Source organism: Saccostrea cucullata, unplaced genomic scaffold (genome assembly GCF_032062105.1).
Source record: "Saccostrea cucullata isolate Sc308-1 unplaced genomic scaffold, CSIRO_AGI_Scuc_v1 ctg614, whole genome shotgun sequence".
In the NCBI taxonomy this organism is placed as follows: domain Eukaryota; kingdom Metazoa; phylum Mollusca; class Bivalvia; order Ostreida; family Ostreidae; genus Saccostrea; species Saccostrea cuccullata.
This window is the reverse complement of record NW_026929124.1, coordinates 218705-241982: the sequence shown is the minus strand read 5'-3', so window position 1 is coordinate 241982 and position 23278 is coordinate 218705. Positions and strand designations below refer to the sequence as shown.

The following is a 23278-nucleotide window of genomic DNA, read 5'->3' as shown; positions in this document are numbered from 1 at the left end:
CCCTAAATCAATTGTATAAAATGTCGCATCCTCATCTTCAATAAAGTTTGTACTACATGTACTTCAAAATAATGAAGCCATAACTGAATAAATAACTACTATAAAGTCAGAAAAATTGAGGAAAAAATAAAAACCAAATTTCGGTGTTGTTGTTATCAACTGAAATATGATGGTTTATGTGGATAAATCCTTTATTAATTTTTTTTTTTACCTTTTTATTCAAAGGTATTCAGAGCCAAGCTGGTAATTATTTTTCATATTCCCTCAAAGAATCAGTCAGGTAATTTTATGTATACCCCATAAATCCACCCCCTCATTATTAACTGTCAGGAGATTAGTCTATAACCTTAACAAATTGACTTCATTTAATAGCTTTCCTGCATTTCTATTTTGCATAGCAAAGAGCCTTCACAGAAAAAAATATCACAGTATCACACATTAAATATTTTGTCCTTTTTTTCAAGACATGGTCAAAAAATAAGTTCATGATGCACAAGGATGTGGTTTTAAAAACATTTTGAACGTACGTGTTATAAATGCATAAAATATATGGAATACTTCTCACTAAAGTTATCCTATAATTTTTAGTATATATATCCATTAATAATCATACTAATTAATAAAGTACATGTATGTATTTAGGTAACTGTAGTTTACCAGCTATCATTCTTTTCCATAGTTTGTTTGGTTTTTTTGTTTACCTCTTTCTGGCGCTCCTTATTTGAGAAGAGGTTGAGTTCCTCTCCGTATATTTCTTGCTGATTCAGAACTTCTTGATAGTCTATTTCTTTCATCAAAGAAGGATCCTCAATTCCATTGGCTTTCAGGAATTCCATATAAGCCACCTGAAAGGCTTGTCCTATGGACTGGGCTATCAGCTGAGCCTGTAAATATGAGACTTCCATTCATACATCTAATATAGAAAAAAAATTAATTCATGTGAACTGAAATCGAATTCCATTACCTAGAATCACTTCATAATATCAAATTAAGTAGAAAAGTACTGAGGGACAGCTAAAAGTAGGACCAGTTACTTGAGCTCCTGGGTTAAAAAGAGAGCCACTCAACTGATATTAAGACAAATGCTATTTCCTTGTTTTTTGCAAAACATTTTGCTGTTCCTTTATAAACACAGCTCATAAACTTTTATCTCAAATCAAACATTATACATAACCTTTTTTAAATGTATTGTATTTATTTTAAATGTATTGTATTTATGATTACTGTTGTGGATTGATAAATGTAGACACCTAAAGCAAGAAGAATTTATACAAGGAAATGAAAAATACAACAACTGAACAAGAAAGATAATGAATTATTTAATATTATTAACAGAGTATTTACTCTACTTCTTAATTTATCACTCCTAGCTTTTTCAAGTTAAATTCAAGTTTTAATACATTTTAATCAGTAAATTTAACCTCAAATTGTTCAACAGATTAGAGTTCATTGTATATTCTATTTAGTACCTTTGGTGTAAAGGAGCTTGTGCTTAGTCCTGACAGAACTCTCATGCTACTTTTGATGGACAGTGGTCAGGGCCATAAAGATTGGGGGACTGGGGTCAGGGCCATGAAGATTGAGGGACAGGGGTCAGGGTCATAATGATTGAGGGACATGGGTCAGGGTTGTAAAGATTGAGGGAAAGGGCTCAAGGCCATAAAGACTGAATGTGGATCTGGGTAATAAAGATTGAGGGACAGGGGTCAGAGCCATAAAGATTGAGGGACAGGGTCAGGGCCATAAAGAAAGAGGGACAGGGATCAGGGCCATAAAGACTGAGGGACAGGGGTTAAGGTCAAATAGATTGAGGAACAGAGGTCAAGGCCATGAAGATTGAGGGACAGGGTCAGGGTCATGATGGTTGGGGGGGGGGGGGTGGGGTCAAGGTCATAAAGATTGGGGGACTGGGGTCAGGATCATAAAGATTGAGGATATGGGTCAAGGTCATAAAGATTGCGGGACAGGGGTCATGGTCGTAAAGGTTGGGGGATAGGGGTCAGGGCCACAAAGATTGAGGGACATGGGTCAGGGTTGTAGAAATTGAGTAATGGGTCAGAGTCATAAAGATTTGGGGAGAGGGTCAGGGTTGTAAAGATTGAGGGACAGGGGTTAGGGTCGTAAAGATTGATGGACAGGGGTCAGGTCATAAAGGTTTGGGGATAGGGGTCAGGGCCATAAAGATTATGGAACAGGGGTCAGGGTCATAAAGATTGAGTGACATGGGTCAGGGTCATAAAGATTGGGGGACAGTGGTCAGGGTCATGAAGATTGAGGGACAGGGGTTACCGTCATAAAGATCGAGGGACAGGGCTCAAGGCCATAAAGATTGATGGTCAGGGTCGTAAAGGTTGGGGGATAGGGGTCAGGGCCATAAATATTGAGGGACAGGGGTCAGAGTCATAAAAATTGAGTGACATGGGTCAGGGTCATAAAGATTGAGGGACAGGGGTCAGGGCCATTAAGATTGAGGGACATGGGTTAGGATCATAAAGATTTGGGGACAGGGGTCAAAGCCATAAAGATAATGTGTGGGACAGATATTTTTAATTCAGGGTATTTGGAACTCATTGGCTCATTTCTTAACAGGTAAACTCAGTACCTATGCTAACTTGCTAAACAAAAAGTTTATTTTTGAAAGGCTGAACTTTTATGAAACAATATTTAATTCCACAGGTCATTTAAGTACTTTGACAAACAACTTTGATTTTGAAATAATGCCTTGTCTACTTATAGCACCATCGAATCAGTTTCTTATTCGGAATTGGTCAAACAACTGTATTCTTTAATTTTTGAGAGAAATGGCTATTGGAAAAATTGACAAATTCAATATTGGGGGGAAAAAAGACTTCTTGTATCGGGAATGGGGCCCTTAAATGGCCTCAGTTAATAGACAATAGAGAGCCCTGCAAGATCATTGCTAAACATCTTGCACATATTTACCTGAACATGTACATTATGTGTTAAATCTTTAAATTCACTTTCTGCCAAATACAGTAAATGCTAAATACAAAACATTTACCATAATTTGCATGCATATCTTTAAAAAATACATAAGAAATCATTTCTCAAAAATACACTATTTTTCATGAAAATAGTGCGAGATTCAAGATTCCATATCATATGACATTTTTAGCTTTTGAAGGTTTCTTTCTCTTAAGTCTGATAAATGAATTTAATTTTGTTGCACATTTAAACAATACAGGCTCTATCAACTTCAATTATAAAAGATTCTGTACCTCTTGTTGAGCTTCATAAATAACATCCAAAGGTTCATATTTAGTGTTATTGTAAGTACCAAGTTTCACATTACCCCCAATAGCAAACATATTTGAAGATGCTGTCCCAGATTCAAACATGATGGAAACCTTATTGAATTCACTCTCCAACATCATAATATTTTAACAAAAAGCCAAGCTGTAAATATTTCCACCCTGTCCATGTTTATATCAGCTCAGAATCCTTCTCCATCATTTCACATGCCAATGCTTTCCATGTTAACGTTATCACAGCAAACTCCCAACTTTAAAGCCTCATTAAAGCATAGGTTTTTTTGTCTATTTGTTGCAACTTGGTAATTTACTTTCTATCAATATCCATTGCAAAGTGAATCAGTTAAGAAATAAATTACTACTCATTCTTAATGCATCTCTAAAATCAATATAATCAATGTTTATGGAGTCAAGTGAAAGTATACATTATATGATTTGTGAAATTCAGGAACAAAACAAGCCATGCCTCACTGAACAAAATAATCACCCTGCTGCATCTTCCCTCATTTGAATAGCCATTTGAAAACCTTTTTTTTCCAATAATATGCATTTATTGATTTCAGTAAAATCATACAGGATTCCTACAGATTCCTTTAAACCATAACTACCAATATGTAAGGCTTAGTACAGTGGCCATTCCTCAATATTTATTAAGAGAAAAAGACAGAAGTGATAATTGTTATAAACATACTTCTAACTTACATGTTATCCTGAAAATTGTTTCAAACATTAATTCCTCTAACTTAAACCCGACAATTGTAATGTACATCCCTCTTACTTAAAACTTCCCTTTTTTATATCAGCCAGTAAAAATTGCATGTACAAAGATTTCAATGTAATTTCATCAATTTTTATCTAACATAAAAAATGAAATTAGTTCTGTGTTCTACCAGGATACTAGCTAAGGAGTCACTAAATCATATGGAAAAAACCTTTTATCCTTTTGTAGGTTATATATGATCATATATAATATAGTTCAAAACAAAAGGTTTATTAGAAGATCTCTACGTAATAAATATTTCTCTCATCATTCTTAAATCCACTGATATCCTATGTCTTTTAATCTATGTAAAGGAACTTAAACATATTAGCTTCAAAATATGCCATGGATGCATTCATTATCACAAAAGGCTACACAGATCTTCACAAAGCTATGAACTTGGCTCATATGCAATCAAAGCTATCAATTCATACAGCTTGTTCTAGCTACATATCTAGCCTAACATCTAGACTTAGTCTACTCATACAATCTTGAATGGTGTCCAGATCTTTCTCATATAAGACATGAGATTTTATGATTAAATCTAGATCTTTGTTTTTTTTTCCTTACTGTCAATTTTCACAGATTAACTTATAATATGATTGAAAATTAAAACTCTAATATTGAATCCTTTAATTAATTGAGTTCAAATATACTGTATATCCAGTTTTTTTGAGTGTGATTCTTGAGAAACTAAGGCTTTAAGAAAGATGAAAGTGAAACTTATATGTTTAACTCCTTGTAATGTTCATTATATGCCTAACTGCTTGTAGTTCTCTATCCAAGAGAAATACATACTGAACTTTTCACCTTAGATTACATTAAAAAAAGATTGGTTGTTATGTCTGATTGTTCTTCTCCCTTGAGACCAACATAAACATTTTTTTTACTGCTCAGCTATGATGCTGGTATAATTACTATGCTCTCTAAAATACAGTGTTGTCTTTGACCAATATTCTGTAATATAAGAAATCAAAGTACTGAAAGTATTGTATGATGGAGGCATGAAAAATTTGGTCAATTAGAACTGATAACTCATAGCAATACCAATGTATACATTGTATCAGTTGAACAAACTTTTGCTTTTTACAAATATTCAGAAGTTTTGTAACTTTCTGTTGGTCCATCATAAACAAGATGCCTATTTGCAACATCGCTCACCTGAGCACTTTGGCTTATAGTTCAGTAATTTATGAGTGGTATCAACTAATCCCTAGGTGGGGTGGGGGTCTTGATTTGAACAAACTTGATTCTACACTAACTGAGGTTGCTACCATATTACCGTAATTTTGGGATTATAGGTCGATGGGGTATATAGGTCGAAAGGCTCATTTTCAGCCTCAATTTTTGAAAAATCCTAAGATAGGGCGAACTTACTATATAGGACGAGGCTTTCTTTCCCGTTTTCGAAAGATTCTAACGCAGATACAACGTATCAGAACAGGTAAAACCCTAAAATTACCGGGGTTATTCCGTGACATGAACGTATCAAGAAAATAAACAGATATTTTAATGAGTACAGCATTTAAATAAAGTTTTTTAAAAAATGTAGTTAAAACTTCTTTGAATTGTGTTACTACTTATATTTCTCCAACTTGCGTGTTCAATCAATCAATGCCTCCGTAGTTTCACACTGTAGTTAAATCAGAGGCATAAATAACACGTAAATACATTATTTTTTTACAGCTAAATTTTGGGAAATACCCGAGACCAAAGAATAGCAATTCCGATTTCAGAATAACTTGGACACATTCCTAATAAATTTTATTCAGACAGTATTTACCGGTGGACGACAATTACTTCGATGTCCGCCATTGTTATTTTTCTACTCCAGGGATTGGCTAAATGACGCAAATTACAATTGAATGTATATATCAAAGCAACAGTAAAGAATTGAAATCATACTTACACTCTATAAGTTTAATTTATAAATTTAATTGATAGTACATTCACAATTTGACTGTCAACATGAATTTCACGGCTTTGTTTGTTCAATGAAGTGTAACACTAATACCCTATAATGGCACGTGGGTTTCTTAATCATGCCCCGCAGGCAATTAATTAAATAACACAGGTGTTGTTTAACAGCTTTGCGTACACAGTGTAAATCCCTTTATCTGTCAGACAATTAAAATTCTGTTAGAAGCCAATCTTTGTATACCGGTAGTTCAATGTACTTCAAATAAAATACAAATATTTTTCCAAAAAAAAAAAAATGTACTTCTTGTGTACGAAGATTTTAATAATGGCAACAAATTATTTCACTCATTTTACATTTAAATAAACATAAGACAATGAAAAATATTTAATATACTATTTCAATTTATCGCTACTAATAAATGGTAAAAACACTATAGTTGTGATCGTGAAAATTTTCCGTATTTTAAATTTTGATACGGTTGCGGTTTTACTTTTAGTACACGATCGCGACTTCCTAGCTTCACAAGATGGATACCACATGATGTTAATGGATAATACGTTTAGGAATTATTTAATAGGTGAAGCAATGTTGTTTTCCTTTCTCATCAACGGATAATCAATGGAATTTATTTTGTAAGAAAGTTTTAGAATAAATATGTTATTGTTTACCGGGGCATTAATTTTCTTTGCGAAAAATAATCAAAAAAGTTACGAAAGGGGCACCGATTTGCTTTGAAATTGACGTAAATTTTACTGATTTGGAGGCATTTTTCGTAAATTTGAGCCTTAAATAGGTCGAATTCTGAATATTGGTCGACCCCAGCGGTTCTGAGGAAAAAAGTATCGACCTATATTCCGTAAATTACGGTACTTTGGCAAATCGTGGCTTTTGAAGTTTTTCAAAAGGTTTTTTTTCAAATGAGTTTTATCTTCTGTTGTGGTCCCACCCCTAGCCCCAGGGGGGTCATAATTTGAACAACCTTCAATCTTTACCACCTGAGGATGCTTTCACATTAATATGACTGATCATAGCTCTGCTGTTCTTGAGAAGAAGATTTTTCCTTTATATTCCTATGTAAAACTTGAATTGTTTATTGTGGCCCTGTCCTATCCCTGGGGATCATGATTTAAATAAATCTGAATCTACACTACCTGAGGATGTTTTCACAAAAGTTTCATTTTTTCTAGCATAGTGGTTCTTGAGAAGAAGATTTTTAAAAGATGGTGTTATTTTTTTACAAATGTTTAATTATCTCCCCTAAGCCCTTAATTTAAACAAACTTGAATTCCCTTCACCAAAGGATACTCTGTGCCAAGTTTCAGTGGTTCTGGGGAAGAAGATGAAAATGTGAAAAGTTTACAGATGCACAGATGGAAGCTGGACAAAATGTGATCAGAAAGCTCACATGTGCTTTCCACACAGGTGAGCTAGAAACATTTCAGTCATACTTGAAGGAAAACAGGTTATATGTATCATGAATTTGCTATATATATGACTTAAAGAATTTGTTATTAATAAATATTATAAATAATGGATAGAGTGAAGTAAATTTGCAGAATCCCAGGACTTCTCTATAACTGAGTATTACTGAAAAAAGAAAAAGAACATTTTTTTTTTTTGTCAAACAGGCCTATTGTAAAGGGAAAACTTTTCTTTAAAGAAATGTGCTTTCACTTATTCACACAAATCAGATGATCTTAGCCATAATTTATATTCATTTTTTGAACAGCAAGAAGTCCCTCCCATGGCTATAATTTGTTAATAAATGTACTAAAGACCCCATGTAGAAGTGACAATAATGGATGGGCACATTAACACAAAGTCTTCAAATACAGCATGGTTCTATCGGAGCACCATTACTCTTTATATGATCTCACAAATAAGGATGTAAAGGCTGAGGAACAGGTTCACTGTCTTCAGTAAAATTGGAACATGAATCATCCCCGTGACAGGTAGCTGATGAAAGAGCCTGATGACAAGACATTGTATGGATTTTCAATTACAGTAGTTTATAAATCAATACTGAACAGTAACATAATAATCTGGATTGTCTCGTCATTAACATATGTTAGACTTTACACCAGGTACATTGATTTATATTTTAATGAATAGAGAGGCTTGGGATTAACCTTTTTTTAACCTGCTGGCCAAGGGTCTTAACAGCCCCTATTAGAAGGAAAACTTTCTGAGCTACATATTCCCTTATTTTACCTACCCTTTCACAAAATTTGAGATCTTTTGGTTTCCCCGTTTGGTCCAAAGGAAAAATATAACAAGCTACATGGGGACACACCATATTCCTCAGTGTTAAATAGGATTTGAACAGTGACCACTTACGGTATATACTAGACCTCCATAATCAATCTTGTCAACATGAATACATAAAACTGTTACCCTCCAAAAGATGCACTTTACACATACACATAGCAAAAAGCATCCAACAATATCGAATTGCATGACACCTGTTTGCAATATTTCAAATAATTAAAAGATGTTTTTGTCATAATTTATCAAAAATCAAAATCCAAGTACCAAGGGCATCTTTAATATATATAAACATTTCATTTACAAAATAAAATCTATCTTGAAAACTGCACAAGTCACCCAGACAAATGATGAAGATACCCTATATGCAATGTTTTGCAAAAAAAAAAAAATGACCAAGTTCAACAACTGGCATTTTTACTCATAAAATACCAAAAATTAATATTCAAGCACTATCCACTTCATGCACCTTCTCTGCTATATGTATAATTAATATTCAAAATAAAAAAAGTTATATCTTGAAAGATGTATTAATTCAGACGAATAATGTACCCTTTTGACAGTGGTCCATCCTAATTGAATGCTGGCCTCCCAGTCATTTTCACCATTTCAATAACCAGATTTTTCAAACAGAAAACCAGGTTAATAAATAACAAATTACAGAAAATGAGGAGTCAAACATACCTCATCAGATTCAAATACATGGCACAAAATTTTGGCTTGTTTTTTCTTCAGCAGAGATTCATCTCCTGGGGAGGATAAGATTCTCCTTCTGGCCATGATGACCAGAATGTCCCCAATGTCAGCAATGTAGGATATAGTCCGCAGCGAGTGGTCCATCATAATCTCCTGTCAAGTGGTTACAGAGTACAGTCATTTAAAACAGAAAGTTAGTGTGCATACATATGATGCTTGATAAACTTGAAACATTAAAATTAATATTTATTGTTTGATGAAAATTTGTTCACTGACTTCAATGAATATATATTATATCTGGTACATAATATATTACTAAGGGAATTCTCAATAACATACAACTAAGAAGTCCCTGAAGGTTACAGTACAGTAAAATGTGTCTAATATGGACACTATTGGTTGGAAATTGGCCCAATTATAGCTAACATTCTGGATTAAACTACATTTTGAACAATTGAACTTACTGAAGGGACTATTTTTTAAATTATAGCATACCACTAGGTAATTTTAACAAGAGGCCCATGGGCCTTATAGGTCACCTGAGCATTATTCAACAACTTTCCAGTGATTGAATTAAATCCATGTTTTAAGCCAGATGCCATAGCATTTACAATTTGGTCATTATAACTATACACTTAGCAGTTCCTTAGTTTGGTTACTTAATACCCATAGGCAGAGTAGGGGAACAAAAAATGCATTTCATCAATTCAGTAATATTCAGCAATAATCAGTAGTGCTGCTACCACACATGAACCCTTGACTCTTAGGCCTAGATCCACACATTGCACAATTTTTGGAAAGGCATCCTTGCTTTTCAAAAATATATAATTAATACCAAGGAGCACATTTCAAACAATTCATTCACTTTCAGTATATAATATAAGGTACAACTGACCCTGGGGCCTTGAGATTTACAATTCTTGAAGATTAGGGCCCTTGCTCATAACAATGTAGGTAGTTCATCTGCTTAAAACCTAGGAGCAAAGAAGAAAATATTCAAAGATTTAATGTTTTTTTTCACTACACATGTATAATCAATACAGCCCCGCCCTAACACCAGAATCCCTGACCCTGGGGCCATAAAATTCACAATTTTGGTAGAGGCACTCTTGCTCATCATAACTATGTACTTAATTAATTTATTTAATACCTAGGAGCAGAGAAGAAGATTTTCAAAGAATTCATGTATTTTCAATATATAATCAAAAGAGCCCTGCCCTAACACCAGAACCCCTGATCCTGGGGTCATTAAATTCACAATTTTTGTAGAGGCATTCTTGCTCATCATAACTATGTACTTAGTTAGTTTATATAAAATCTAGGTGCAGAAAAGAAGATTTTCAAAGAATTCATGTATTTTCACTATATAATCAATAGAGCCCCACCCTAAAACCAGAACCCCTACCCTGGGGCCATAAAATTCACAATTTTGGTAGAGACACTCTTGCTCATCATAACTATGTACTTAGTTTATTTAATACCCAGGAGCAGAGAAGAAGATTTTCAAAGAATTCATGTATTTTCTCTATATAATCAATAGAGCCCCACCCTAACACCAGAACCCCTGACCCTGGGGCCATAAAATTCACAATTTTGGTAGAGGCACTCTTGCTCATCATAACTATGTACTTAGTTAGTTTATTTAATACCCAGGAGCAGAGAAGAAGATTTTCAAAGAAATAATGTTTTTTCACTATATACTTATTTAGCCCCGCCCTAGCACAAGAACCCCTGACCCCAAGGCCATGAATTTCACAATTTTGGTAAAGGACTCAATGCTGATTACAATCATGCAAACAGTTTGACTGCTTGATGTCCAGGAGTAAAGAAGAAGATTTTTAAAGATTGCATTAATTTTAGTGGTTTTGGCCCCACCCCCAGGCCCCAGGGGGGCAGGGATCATGAAATTCACAATTTTTGTTCCCCTTCACCCATAGATGCTTTGTGCCAAATTTGGTTGAAATTGGTTCACTGGTTGCAGAGAAGAAGCTGAAAATGTTCAAAAGTTTACGACCGATTGACGACGAACGACGTACGACGGACAAAAACAGATAGCAATAGGTCACCTGAGTGACTCAGGTGACCTAAAAATACAGAACATGCAGTTTAGGCAAATTTTGATCATGAATCCATGAGCCCCCATCTCCTCCTAATATACAGGTATTATAGATAGCCAAGCATAAGTTTTCAAGATATCCTGCAAATGGGATATACTTTACCTGAAGATCTGTATTTAGCACCATTATTTTTTCAGTGGAGACGAAGAGATCCACGGCTGTACTTGGTTGATTCTCCCCCTCTGGAGCCTACAAACAATTCAAGGCTTACATAAAAAACAGATCATTAGCTGATAGAGAAGTCATATTAAAATCATTTCAATTTCTATTTTCAAGACTACAAAAAGCAATGATTAATGTATCTTTTGAGCAATACAATAATATCAAAGCTGATGTGATTTGCATATGCATTTCTATGACCATTAAACTAAATTAAAAGAATAATAAAAATAAAAGACCTACTTTTAGTTCTTGCTGAGGTGACTTATGTACATGTATATACAGTCTTATTAAGAAATACTTATAATGTTTCTGTACAATAAATATCTATATATATCCAAGATATGGTGACTATCAAAAACACTCGTCAAATACCAATCTTAATTTAACTCTTAGACAGCAGCTTTTGTACAGGTCTTTATTCATCAATAAATTGTCCTTTCCAGTATCAAAAGAGTATTTTTGAAGAGGTACCATTATGAAATGTAGAGAAGAGACAAAATTGTTGTAATATTTTTTTTTCAAACTGACATCTTTATATCCCAAATCCTCTGTAGAAAAGGAAAAGGGATGGAACATACTGGAATCATTAGGTCTGTATTGTTGTTCAAAGATTTAGCACAGGCATACAGTATTAATCAATTTTTAAAAATAAATAATAAATCTGACTAGAGGAGCAAATTAATCCCTTTGAGTTGCAAAGATCATTTTCTTCTTTTTTTTTTTTTTGTGCACTTCAATTTGATTGGTCATTTAGGATTGTGTAGTTCAATACTGCAAACTGGAGCCTATGCATTGATATTTTTTAAATCCTAGTTTTTGCTACAAATCTTTTGTGGCTTCAGTTATTGAAAAAAATAGAGGGATAAACATGTTATACACTATTATAGAAGTACGCTTTGAACTCTAGCAACTGAAAAAGCAATCTGAATAAGATACATGAACAAGAAAACTGCTCTTACACAATGAAGTTTACCATGCTAAAACCATATTCAACAAAGCTCATTTATAATTATCACAATCTTGTTTGTGTAGCATGAACATTAGCATCTTATCTTAGAAATGGAAAGAAAATGGTCACATTAATAATAACAAAAGGAAACTTAAAAGGAACCAAATAAGAAGAGAATCAGCAAAATATTAATGATTTCCTACGGGGTAGAACAGAAAGCTAATGGTGGACAAAAGCAGACAGAGAGAAAACCTTAGGTTTATTATCCTCATCACTGGCAGGCTGTAGGCTCTTCTTAGCCGTCGAGTTCTTGTACAAAAGAGACATTCTACACTTAATATAATTATACATCACTTCAATAAGAGCTCAAAGCTTCCTTCATTTCATGACGTTCTATTATAAACCTCAGTATACATAACTATTTGTATATATATAAAAACAAAGAAGTATTTTACACTTTATCTCGCTCAAGAAAGACATTTAGAGTGCTCACTGATTCATAACCAAAATTTCAAGTTTCTATGTTTCAAATATTTAAACACTCAGTCTGATAGTATTAACAAAATAAGCACTCATAGAGAAGATAGCTGATATATTTTTAAGGACTCTTTACTGTTCAAAGTAAAAGTATATCATTAATGCTAAACTTTCTACCTTATGATATTTCTTTTACCCTCAGAGGAAATGTGCCATAGTATAAGCATTTGTAGTCAAAATATTGTTAAATCAGAAGTCTCTGTCGAGACCGAAGCTCTACTGGTTTGCACTTATAGCAAAGGAAGAGAAAAGTACTTAAGCAGTTGGGAACTGGAACTTTACAATAGCAATACATAGAATACTGATCCTTGATTAAGTCTCTTTATGTTCTTAGTGTAGTCTACTTGCATGCCACATTACATTATAATCAGACAAAAACTGTATTTGGAGTAGCATTTTGAGAGAATTTCACAGAAATTTCTATTTTCAGTAACCACTGCAATAATGTTCACTGAAGTCAAAAAACGATATATAGAATTGTGTATCTTAGTGTAGTCTACTTGTGTGCCAAGTTATTTTGAAATCAGACCAAAACTGTAGGAGGAGTAGCATTTTGAAAGAATTTCTCAGAAATTTCTATTTTTAGTAACCACAGCAACACCGTTCATTGAAATCAAAAACCGATAAATAAAATTATGTACCTTAGTATAGTCTACTTGTGTGCCAAGTTATATTGAAATCAGACCAAAACTGTAGGAGTAGCATTTTGAAAGAATTTCACAGAAATTCCTGTTTTTAGTAACCACGGCAACACCATCGGAATCAAAATCAAAAACCGATACACAGAATTATGTACATTAGTGTAGTCTAATTGTGTGCCAAGATATACTGAATTCAGACCAAAACTATAAGAGGAGTAGCATTTTGAAAGAATTTCACAAAAATTTCTATTTTTAATAACCACGGCAACACCGTTCATCAAAATCCAAAACTGATATACAGAATTATGTATCTTAGTATAGTCTACTTGTGTGCCAAGTTATATTGAAATCAGACCAAAACTGTAGGAGGAGTAGTATTTTGAAAAATTGTGTACAGACAGACAGACGGACGCCAGACGCATTACTATCGCATAAGCTCTTCTGGTCACTGACCAGTAGAGCTAAAAACCATAGGGATTAAAAATCAATTCGCTTTAACTAAGCACAAATTCATTATAAGCATGTTCCCTATAAAAAAAAAAGTCTGTCCTGTTGAATCAAATTAAGTTAGAGCAAAGTTGTTTGTTTCATGGTGTCATCTGGAATAGAGTTACAGAACATGAACTTTACAACACTGCAAGCCCAAGTAATAAATGGACGTCAAATAAAAGCAAATTACATGAACGTTAAAAAATGTCTAAGCTAGATATTTAAAAAAAAAAATAAAAACAAATAAATCCATGAAGTTATGAGACCATGAGAGTTGTTCTTGTGAAACGATACCTGAAATTTGTTACCAAAATGGAGTGTTCCCAGTGTCTGTAACAAATAAACAGTATTTGATAGGCACATCCTAGTATAGGTCAAACTTCCTCAAAAAATGTAATGCCGAATATAAAAATAACGTAGCCAAACTAAGAGGGAAAAGGGCTTGACAAAAAAAAATGTACATGCCTTATAGGCTTTAAAACATTAACAAGAGGCCCCTGGGCCTTATAGGTCACCTGAGCATTATTCAACAACTTCCCAGTGACTGAATTTGATCCATGTTTTAAGCCAGATGCTATTTACAATTTGGTCATTTATACAAGCAGTTCCTTAGTTTGGTTACTTTATACCCATAGGCAAGGTAAACAAAAAATGCATTTCAATTAATCAGTAATATTCAGCAATAATCAGTAGTGCCGCTACCACACATGAACCCTTGACTCTTAGGCCTAGATCCACACACTGCACTATTTTTGGAAAGGCATACTTGCTTTTCAAAAATATTTGATTAATACCAAGGAGCACATTCAAACAATTCATTCACTTTCAGTACATAAGTACAGCCTCCCCCCCCCCCCCCCCCCACTATGGTACAACTGACCCTGGGGCCTTGAAATTTACAATTCTTGAAGATTAGGGATTGCTCATAACTATATAGGTAATTCATCTGCTTAAAACCTAAAAAGATTTAATGTTTTTTCACTATACATGTATAATCAATACAGCCCCGCCCTAACACCAGAACCCCTGACCCTGGGGCCATAAAATTCACAATTTTGGCAGAGGTACTTTTGCTGATCATAACTATGTACTTAGTTAGTTTATTTAATACCCAGGAGTAAAGAAGAAGATTTTCAAAGAATTCATGTATTTCCTCTATATAATCAATAGAGCCCCACCCTGACACCAGAACCCCTGACCCTGGGGTCATAAAATTCACAATTTTGGTAGTGGCACTCTTGCTCATCATAACTATGTACTTAGTTAGTTTATATAAAACCTAGGAGCAGAGAAGAAAATTTTCAAAGAATTCATGTATTTTCACTATATAATCAATAGAGCCACGCCCTAAAACCAGAACCCCTGACCCTGGGGTCATAAAATTCACAATTTTAGTAGTGGCACTCTTGCTCATCATAACTATGTACTTAGTTAAATTATATAAAATCTAGGAGCAGAGAAGAAGATTTTCAAAGAATTCATGTATTTTCACTACATAATCAATAGAGCCCCGCCCTAACACCAGAACCCCTGACCCTGGGGCCATAAAATTCAAATTTTGGTAGAGGCACTCTTGCTCATCATAACTATGTATTAGTTAGTTTATTTAATACCCAGGAGTAAAGAAGAAGATTTCAAAGAATTCATCCTCTATATAATCAATAGTGCCCTGACACCAGAACCCCTGACCCTGGGGCCATAAAATTCACAATTTTGGTAGAGGCACTCTTGCTCATCATAACTATGTACTTAGTTAGTTTATTTAATACCCAGGAGCAGAGAAGAAGATTTTCAAAGAAATAATGCATTTTCACTATATACTTATTTAGCCCCGCCCTAGTACAAGAACCCCTGACCCCAGGGCCATGAATTTCACAATTTTGGTAAAGGACTCAATGCTGATTACAATCATGCAAACAGTTTGACTGCTTGATGTCCAAAAAGAAGAAGATTTTTGAAGATTGCATTAATTTTAGTGGTTTTTTGCCCCAAACAATTTTTGTTCCCCTTCACCCATAGATGCTTTGTGCAAAATTTGGTTGAAATTGGTTCATTTGCAAAAGAAGCTGAAAATGTTCAAAAGTTTACGATACGACGGACGACGACGGACAAAAACAGATAGCAATAGGTCACCTGAGTGACTCAGGTGACCTAAAAATAAGAATTATATAAGGTTTACAGTCACTTGAGAATGGACCTTAACCAAAAATTTAAGTCTAATGGAAAATGCATATTAGATCCAGCATTCAAAGCACTGAATGATGCATCACTAGTACAAGTTTGGTCAACTCATATCTTGGGAAAAAAATGTACGTATTCCAAATTTTTTTTCCTGCTCCCAAAACTTTAAACTTGCTCAAAAACTTAAAATTGATGTCCTCTTGTGTATATTTGAGCATTTTGTTACAACAATTGAATCATTTTAGAGCTGAATAACTCTCAACAAAATAAAAAAAACTTTTATCTTACTATTAAATACATATAGAGTTATTCAATGAAAGTGCATGGCTAAATTTGAACAAATTATTCATACATAAAGAAAAAAAGTCTTCAAAACATTTTCTACTTCATGCATTAAGTGTGTTTAATAGTATCTAACAAAAAGAATTGAATTTGTTTTGAATATAAAGATGAATGCCTACATGCTGTGATTAAAGACCATCTGTACACTAAAGCAAAATGTTAAATGGACACTGAGAAAATGTTACAATTGCATGTATAAAGATACAAATATCTAGGTAATATTTTCCATTTTCATGATAGAGTACTTTATTCCCTAGAAAAATGTTTCAGATGTTGAAGTATTGATGAACAGAAATAACTGTTGTTTACTTAATTATGGAAAATGCATGCAGTATAATTAACACAAGATGAATGTTCTGTAAATGAATGACAAAATCTGTTGCAGATGTTTACTTCATTTCTACTCCATGTATCAGTGGGACCAAAATGATTAGAAGCAAGGATCCAAAAGAACATTTTAATTGTATTCGTCAAATAGAAAAACCTGGTGAGCACCTGATTCCATGATGAAAAATAAGCTTGAGGTCTATATATCTTCATCTGAAGAATACAGGCCTTGATAAATACAGTGATCATGGCTCATTATAAAACTGGCCATTGGCAAGTTAAGATGGTATATTATTAACCACTTTTTGAGAAATAATGAATCATCATTTTACTATTAAACAGCTGCAATATTTTTTAACAGAAACTAATTTTCATGTGGCATGCAAATGCGAATTGAAGATTTGGCAGTGAAGTGATCTACAACAGAAAGATGATACAACAGAACAACTTACCGAAGCCTATAACCAGAGGCAGGAAGAAACAAGTACCCAAATTAGAGTATCATTAGGGAATGAAAAGGGATGATAAAGCATTTCCCTTCATCCAGGATTTAATGAAAAGAAAATTTCTAATTGCAAACATAAATGATCAGTTTTATAAAAAGATGAGCATTGCTACCAATGATATCCTTTTAAAACTGACAGTCAAAAAAGGAAAAAAATAACTTTTGTTAATGCATGAAATGTCTTGTTGTTAATCCCATAAAGTCTCAAGTCAGCTACATTTTTAACATAGCAAAGTTGATTTTAATGAATAGAATGCTAAAATGTACAATTTCTGGGTGCTGAAAAGTGAAAAAGCATTCTCTCAGACAGCAGTGGTTATCTATGTTTTTATATACAGATGAATGTTAAACAACATTTTTTTTATTTAAAAATCCATGTGTTTAATTGTCCATTATTTTGCAAGAATGGATAATTGCATACAGTTCACATGGAGATCACACAGTTACTATTGTATTGGGTACAGTGCAATTAAGTTCTATCTCCATACCTTTTTTTGGTGAATAATTATAATGTTCTGAAGTTAACCTAGATGTCAAACCCAACACCATAATACTGTAAACGTATTATATTTGGCTCTGTATTCTTTTTAGCGGCTTTGGCGGATCGCAACAACCGCTAAATCAAGTGCATAGCTAAATGTCTTGCACGTATACACATAAATAAGAATATAAAGAAATGCGCTAAATCAAATCCACGCTAACTTATTCAAAAGTCAATTTCCGCCAAATATTGTACACGCTAAATATAATTTTACAGTATGGTACATAAGGTGTGAAAAAAATATGGTTGTTATGTTGTAGAATAAACCTATATAGGACATAAGTACCCTCAATGAAACAGTGGGTATTCTGTGTATATGCATCTATGTGCAGTGTGGGCAATATTTTATCACAAACTTTCAAGAGGTCACTCAACTTTGAACCCAGAGGTCAAAGTGTTACATCAAACCATTACTGATGTTTTCAAGAAGACCAATTTAGAGATCATAATGAACTGATCTAACATCAGCTGGGGGTAATGGTAAGGGTTAATCTGAAAGTTTGGTGAGATGGACTGGGATTTCTATTAGCATTTTTCCAATTTACAAAGTCTTCTGTGTTGACCAATGGAGGCCTCCACAACTAATACAGAAGATGGCCACTTGCAGTTCTTGAATCAATAATGCCTAGCACCATATTTTTCTGCTGGATTAAATCTATGATTCAATTTGACACAGCTTTCATCCTTACTTTCATTAGTCTTTTATGTGTAAAAAATCAATGGTCATTTGGTGTATGATTGTAGTCATTTTTACACACATATACAACCAGGCAATTAATAAAGGTGAACCATGAATTCCTGGAAACTCTGCCTTGGAACAATCAACAGTGGTTCAGAGGGTTATCAAAAGATTGGATAGATCTACCTCTTATCAATGGCTAATTAACACAGGGTATTTTTAAATTATCAATTCACACTACTTAAAAACCATTGTTGCTGTGAAACTTCCTGCTTTTTACCTAGAACTGTCCTAACAAGACTGACTTCCTATCGAAATCTTATTATGGTAAAGTACAATAATTGTAGATATTAGAGCAAAGCATGAAAGTATAACATCTATATCAATAAAACCAAATGCAATTGTAGACTTGAGAGCAAAGCATAAGAGTATAACCTCTACCAAATATGACAACTACAAGAATTTCTGAAGACAGTGGAGCAGAGCATACGAGTATAACATCTACCATATGTTCCCACTACAATTTTAAATATGAGCAGAGCATACGAGTATCACATCTACCAATATGTCCTCTCTACAACTGTAGCATAAGAGCAGAGCATGAGAGTATATATATATAACATCTACCAGTATGTCCCATTACAACTGTAGCCATTAGATTAGAGCATGAGATAACCTCTACCAATATGCCCTCTCTTTGAGACCTTACCTTTATTCTCCCGACAGCCTCTTGGGCCTGCATCATCCTCATTGCTTTGGATGGTTGGCCCTCGGAGATCAGTTGTGTAGACCCCAGATAACGAGCACGGAACAGTACCCCTTCTATTAAGACTGAGGGATTTTCAGGATCATGTATGGAAGCTGAAAGTATCAGTAGTGATGCTAAGAATGTCTTATAAAAATTAAAGAGCGAAAGATACATTTTTTAAGTATAAGTACATGCAAAAACATATCCTAAAAAGTTAGTTGTATCTCACGGTAAAATACATTATGAAGACTTCCTTGGTCCTGTTCTACAAAGCACATACAAAAAACTGAAGCAAGACATACATTGTATGAGGAAATTTTAGCGAGAGGCAAATTTAGGGATTTGTCCTTAAAAATTGGTATTTTATTTTTATTTCTAAAAGCACAGTGTTATGCACAGTTTATACATAAAATACAGAAGATTTTTTTTTAGTCAATTGATTTTAAAGTTGCTATAAATTGTTAAACTTCCTTAGATGTAGCTTTTCAAGAAATGGTATCTAATACCATTTTGCCATGCACATGGCATTTTTTGTTCAATTTTGATTAAATATTTTATAAATTTTAAGCAGAAATTAAACAATTTTTTATGGTCATCAATTTAATAAGAATTGAACATAGCCTCCAGTCATACTTAATTCCCTGATCACCTTCTACACATAAAAAATTTTATTAATGAAAATAGTATCAATTAGTCATGTGAAAAACTAAAAAGAAAAAAAAAAATCTGGTTAAGAGTTACTTGTAAATTCAACTTTTTGATTTACTGACAGTAGTGAAAACTTAAATTTAGTTGATTTAAATTTAAAAACAGCCAAAAGTGAAAACTATTTTAATGTTTAAACCATTCTAATATGAATACAATTTCAACATTTATAAGTGAACATCAGTGAATGTAAACTTCAACAACTTTTAAGCAAAAACCACAACATGTAAGCTGAATAACTTAGAAAAAGAAAATACTTTTTAAAAAACACAATGCCTCTATAAGTCCCAATTTAATCTTTATCATGAAAAATGACTATAGAGTAAAACTCTAACCTTTACTTGTAAAATAGACACATATGGGTTTTTTTTAACAGGTTAACAAGCAATCTCCCATGCAGAGTTGTTGTTCGTTCCTCTCTCAGACACCTCTGCAATGGGCTCAAGTCAAGATTTTTGACATAACGTATAAAACATATTTGCAGGATTGTTTCAAATTAAATTAATAGTTTCGGATTGATTTAGTAAATATCTATCTCAAAACTCAGGCTTATAAGCATAAAAATTAAATTATAATGAATTAAAACAAACGCACCATTTCTGGTTTTTATCACTGTAATATACACAAGTCAACGACAGAGTTGAATGTATGAGCTGATGGTAGGGAGTGGTTAACAAGTTGTTATGAGTTAATAAGACATTCAAATCCGACATACAGTTCAAAAATAGATTAAAACATTATTCTGAGGCATATCTTGGCATTTTTTTTAATTTGTACATCAGATTAAATTTTTTTTCTTCTTTAAATTAGTACCTTGAAAAAATGTCAATAAGATATACAGAAGTAGAAACGTTTGTTTTAATGGGGTCCTTTTACAGATATCAAGAGTACACTTGTAAAAATAATGCATACTTAACACAAGGACCACAAGCGTGATGTGAAGTTCCTTATTCATGCAATTAAAGACCGTTCATTCAACAGTTATCTGTTGATATAGAGGCATATAAAGTCATGCCTTGACATTCTTGCCTAAGCAGAGACCAAGGTAGTCTATAGCAGAGACCTTGCTTCTGCATTTAATCACAGTCTAAACAGATGCACCATGTTTCATTCCGATAGAAATTTGTACCAAGAGCATACACCAAAATAACATGCACCATAACCAATCCTTTAAACTGGGGAATTCATGCTCTTTGTTCACCATCCAAAACAGGAACAAAACATACAAAGCCATAAAAATGTTAGTGGAAATGTGTTACTCAGTGTAAGAAACCTTTAACAGAAAAGCCCAACAAATGTTAGCTTTTTTTAAATGATGAGTGATAAAAGGACTATATGCAGTAAGACTAATATACCAAAATTTTAATAAAAGTTTTTCATAGTAAAGATATTTATTAGAAGTACAAATGTACTAAAAAACATTTTCTTTTTTAATTTTAAACCAAAAAAATATTTTTATTATTTTTCAAATTAACTGAAGTATCAAAGCTGTCCAAATTTGTCCTCAAATATTTTCAAGGTTGGCCAAAAAAACTGGTACAATCTAAAATCTCTTCAATAGCATAAATCACAAAAAAAGTTAATGTAGTTTTTCTACAGAATCTTATTTTTTTATACCTAGTTCCTACTGCCTTCAAATTTCTTATTAACTCTGACATGTTTGTGAAAAATCCTCTAACTGCATATAGTTCTTTTAAGTTAGTAGAATATGATGCTATATATATTGAGAAAGCTTCCAAGACAATGTAAAATTGTTATTGTGCTAGCACTTACCACAAAAGAGTAATTAGCTGATTATTAGTAATGAGCTCCATGATTCAGTGCATGAAAAACAATGGGAATATTGAGGTTACTTGGTGAAATTACAAACTTTTCTCTGACACATTGCACAATATGCAGATAAACATGATTCATGTAGTACATGTATATCTAAAGCATTGTTAAAATATGGGTGGTTTTAGAAACAGTATTAAAAACATCACTGCTGAACAGATAGATACATGGTGTTTATTTTTATACATTGGACGGCTTTCTATTTAAACAAATTTTAATATCACGTTACACATGACAAGAACAATAACTACTGCAATACTAGTAGTACAGATTGATTACAACATCATGTACCAAGAACAATAACTCCTACAATAGTTTGAATATCTCAATATAGATTGTTCACAACACATGTACCAAGAGAAGAAAACCAACTTGAGAACATCTATGAAAGATAACTTTGTAAGCATTAAGCTTTTAAGCAAAATACTGAGTTTAAAATGTAGTGCAAAATTTCACTGATACAAAGAGAACAATAAACTATAGTTTGTGCACAAGTTCTACTCTATCAAAAGTTTAGCTAAGAGGGACGGTAGTTAATGAAGGACATATTTCTAAGAAAATTAATCTCCCCTAAATATTTTTTTTTTTAATTTAATTTTTTAATGCTCTTCATAAATAAGAGAGAAAAAACAAGATCAATTTGAACCCCCACCCCCCCCCCCAAATCTTAAGTAGAGAAGTATATAAAGGCAGATAATCAAGTGTATACACTAATTAGAGAGAAACTCTAATGAACACGTGTTATATGACTTACCAGGAGTGTGGCTGCTTGTCACCATTGTCAATATTTGAGCTACCCAGAGCAAATATTAGCATCATTTATAATACTTTTAAGATTCAATTTCCTTAAAATTTTAATTATCCTCAGCTCTTATCTTTTCATATTCAAATGTTATGACCTAGATGTTAAAAATTTTAAAAAGTATGCCAATTCTTTTAAGGTCTGTCTGTGTCATGGGATCAATCTTAGTACATGTACATTTTAAAATGGTTGTTTCACACGTAATGTACATGTGAAATATGAATTCAAAAGTTAAGAGAAAGGTTGAAATTTTTGAGACGGATAAACTGTCAGACTTAGAGACATACGAGTTTTAATGATCCCCCTTAATCTAAAAGCAAAGGATAAATACTGTATGAAAATATAACAGACAGATACATGTAGATGGATGGATGCTGGACAACAGGTGATAAAAAAAACTATCTTCAGCTTTAAGCTCAGGTGAGCAAAAATTCAATGAGCAAAATTAATTCCGTTGACAGTTGTTATATATGGGCCTCATGTTTAATGTCACTGTGTCAGAGATATCATATATAGAAAACTGCTTTTCAACTTTTTTCTGAGAAACCCAAGACTTTCTTCATGTATAGCATTCTACTCATGAACAGCTATGAGAGATTCAGTTCTGCCTCTGCTTGAATTTGAACCCATCTTTCAATCAAGAACTAAAACATATCCTAAAGCTTAATTTTATTACCGTATAAGTAGAATTTTTAGCAAAGATTTAATTTTGGCATTATTAGCAAGGGTGCTGACATTGCAGTATTGAATATCGCTAATAATTAATTGTGCATTATTTGTAATAACTTCTTTTGTTAGCATTTTAA

General features: G+C 33.2%; 1 protein-coding gene across 6 annotated transcripts in view; it reads right to left on the bottom strand.

Annotated features, from left to right (window-relative positions):
• The window catches only part of LOC134279851 (uncharacterized), a 49048-nt gene that overhangs the window by 10767 nt on the left and 15003 nt on the right, over positions 1-23278 (bottom strand). For 4 of the 6 annotated variants that reach the window (XM_062762265.1, XM_062762266.1, XM_062762269.1 and 1 more), the window contains 4 exons: positions 19094-19245; positions 11134-11220; positions 8903-9067; positions 702-884 (listed from right to left, as the gene is read on the bottom strand). In XM_062762265.1, the coding sequence (XP_062618249.1) occupies positions 702-884; positions 8903-9067; positions 11134-11220; positions 19094-19245 (587 nt within the window). The remainder of the gene's footprint in view (positions 1-701; positions 885-8902; positions 9068-11133; positions 11221-19093; positions 19246-23278) is intronic. The other 2 variants (XM_062762267.1, XM_062762268.1) reach the window with 1 other exon arrangement.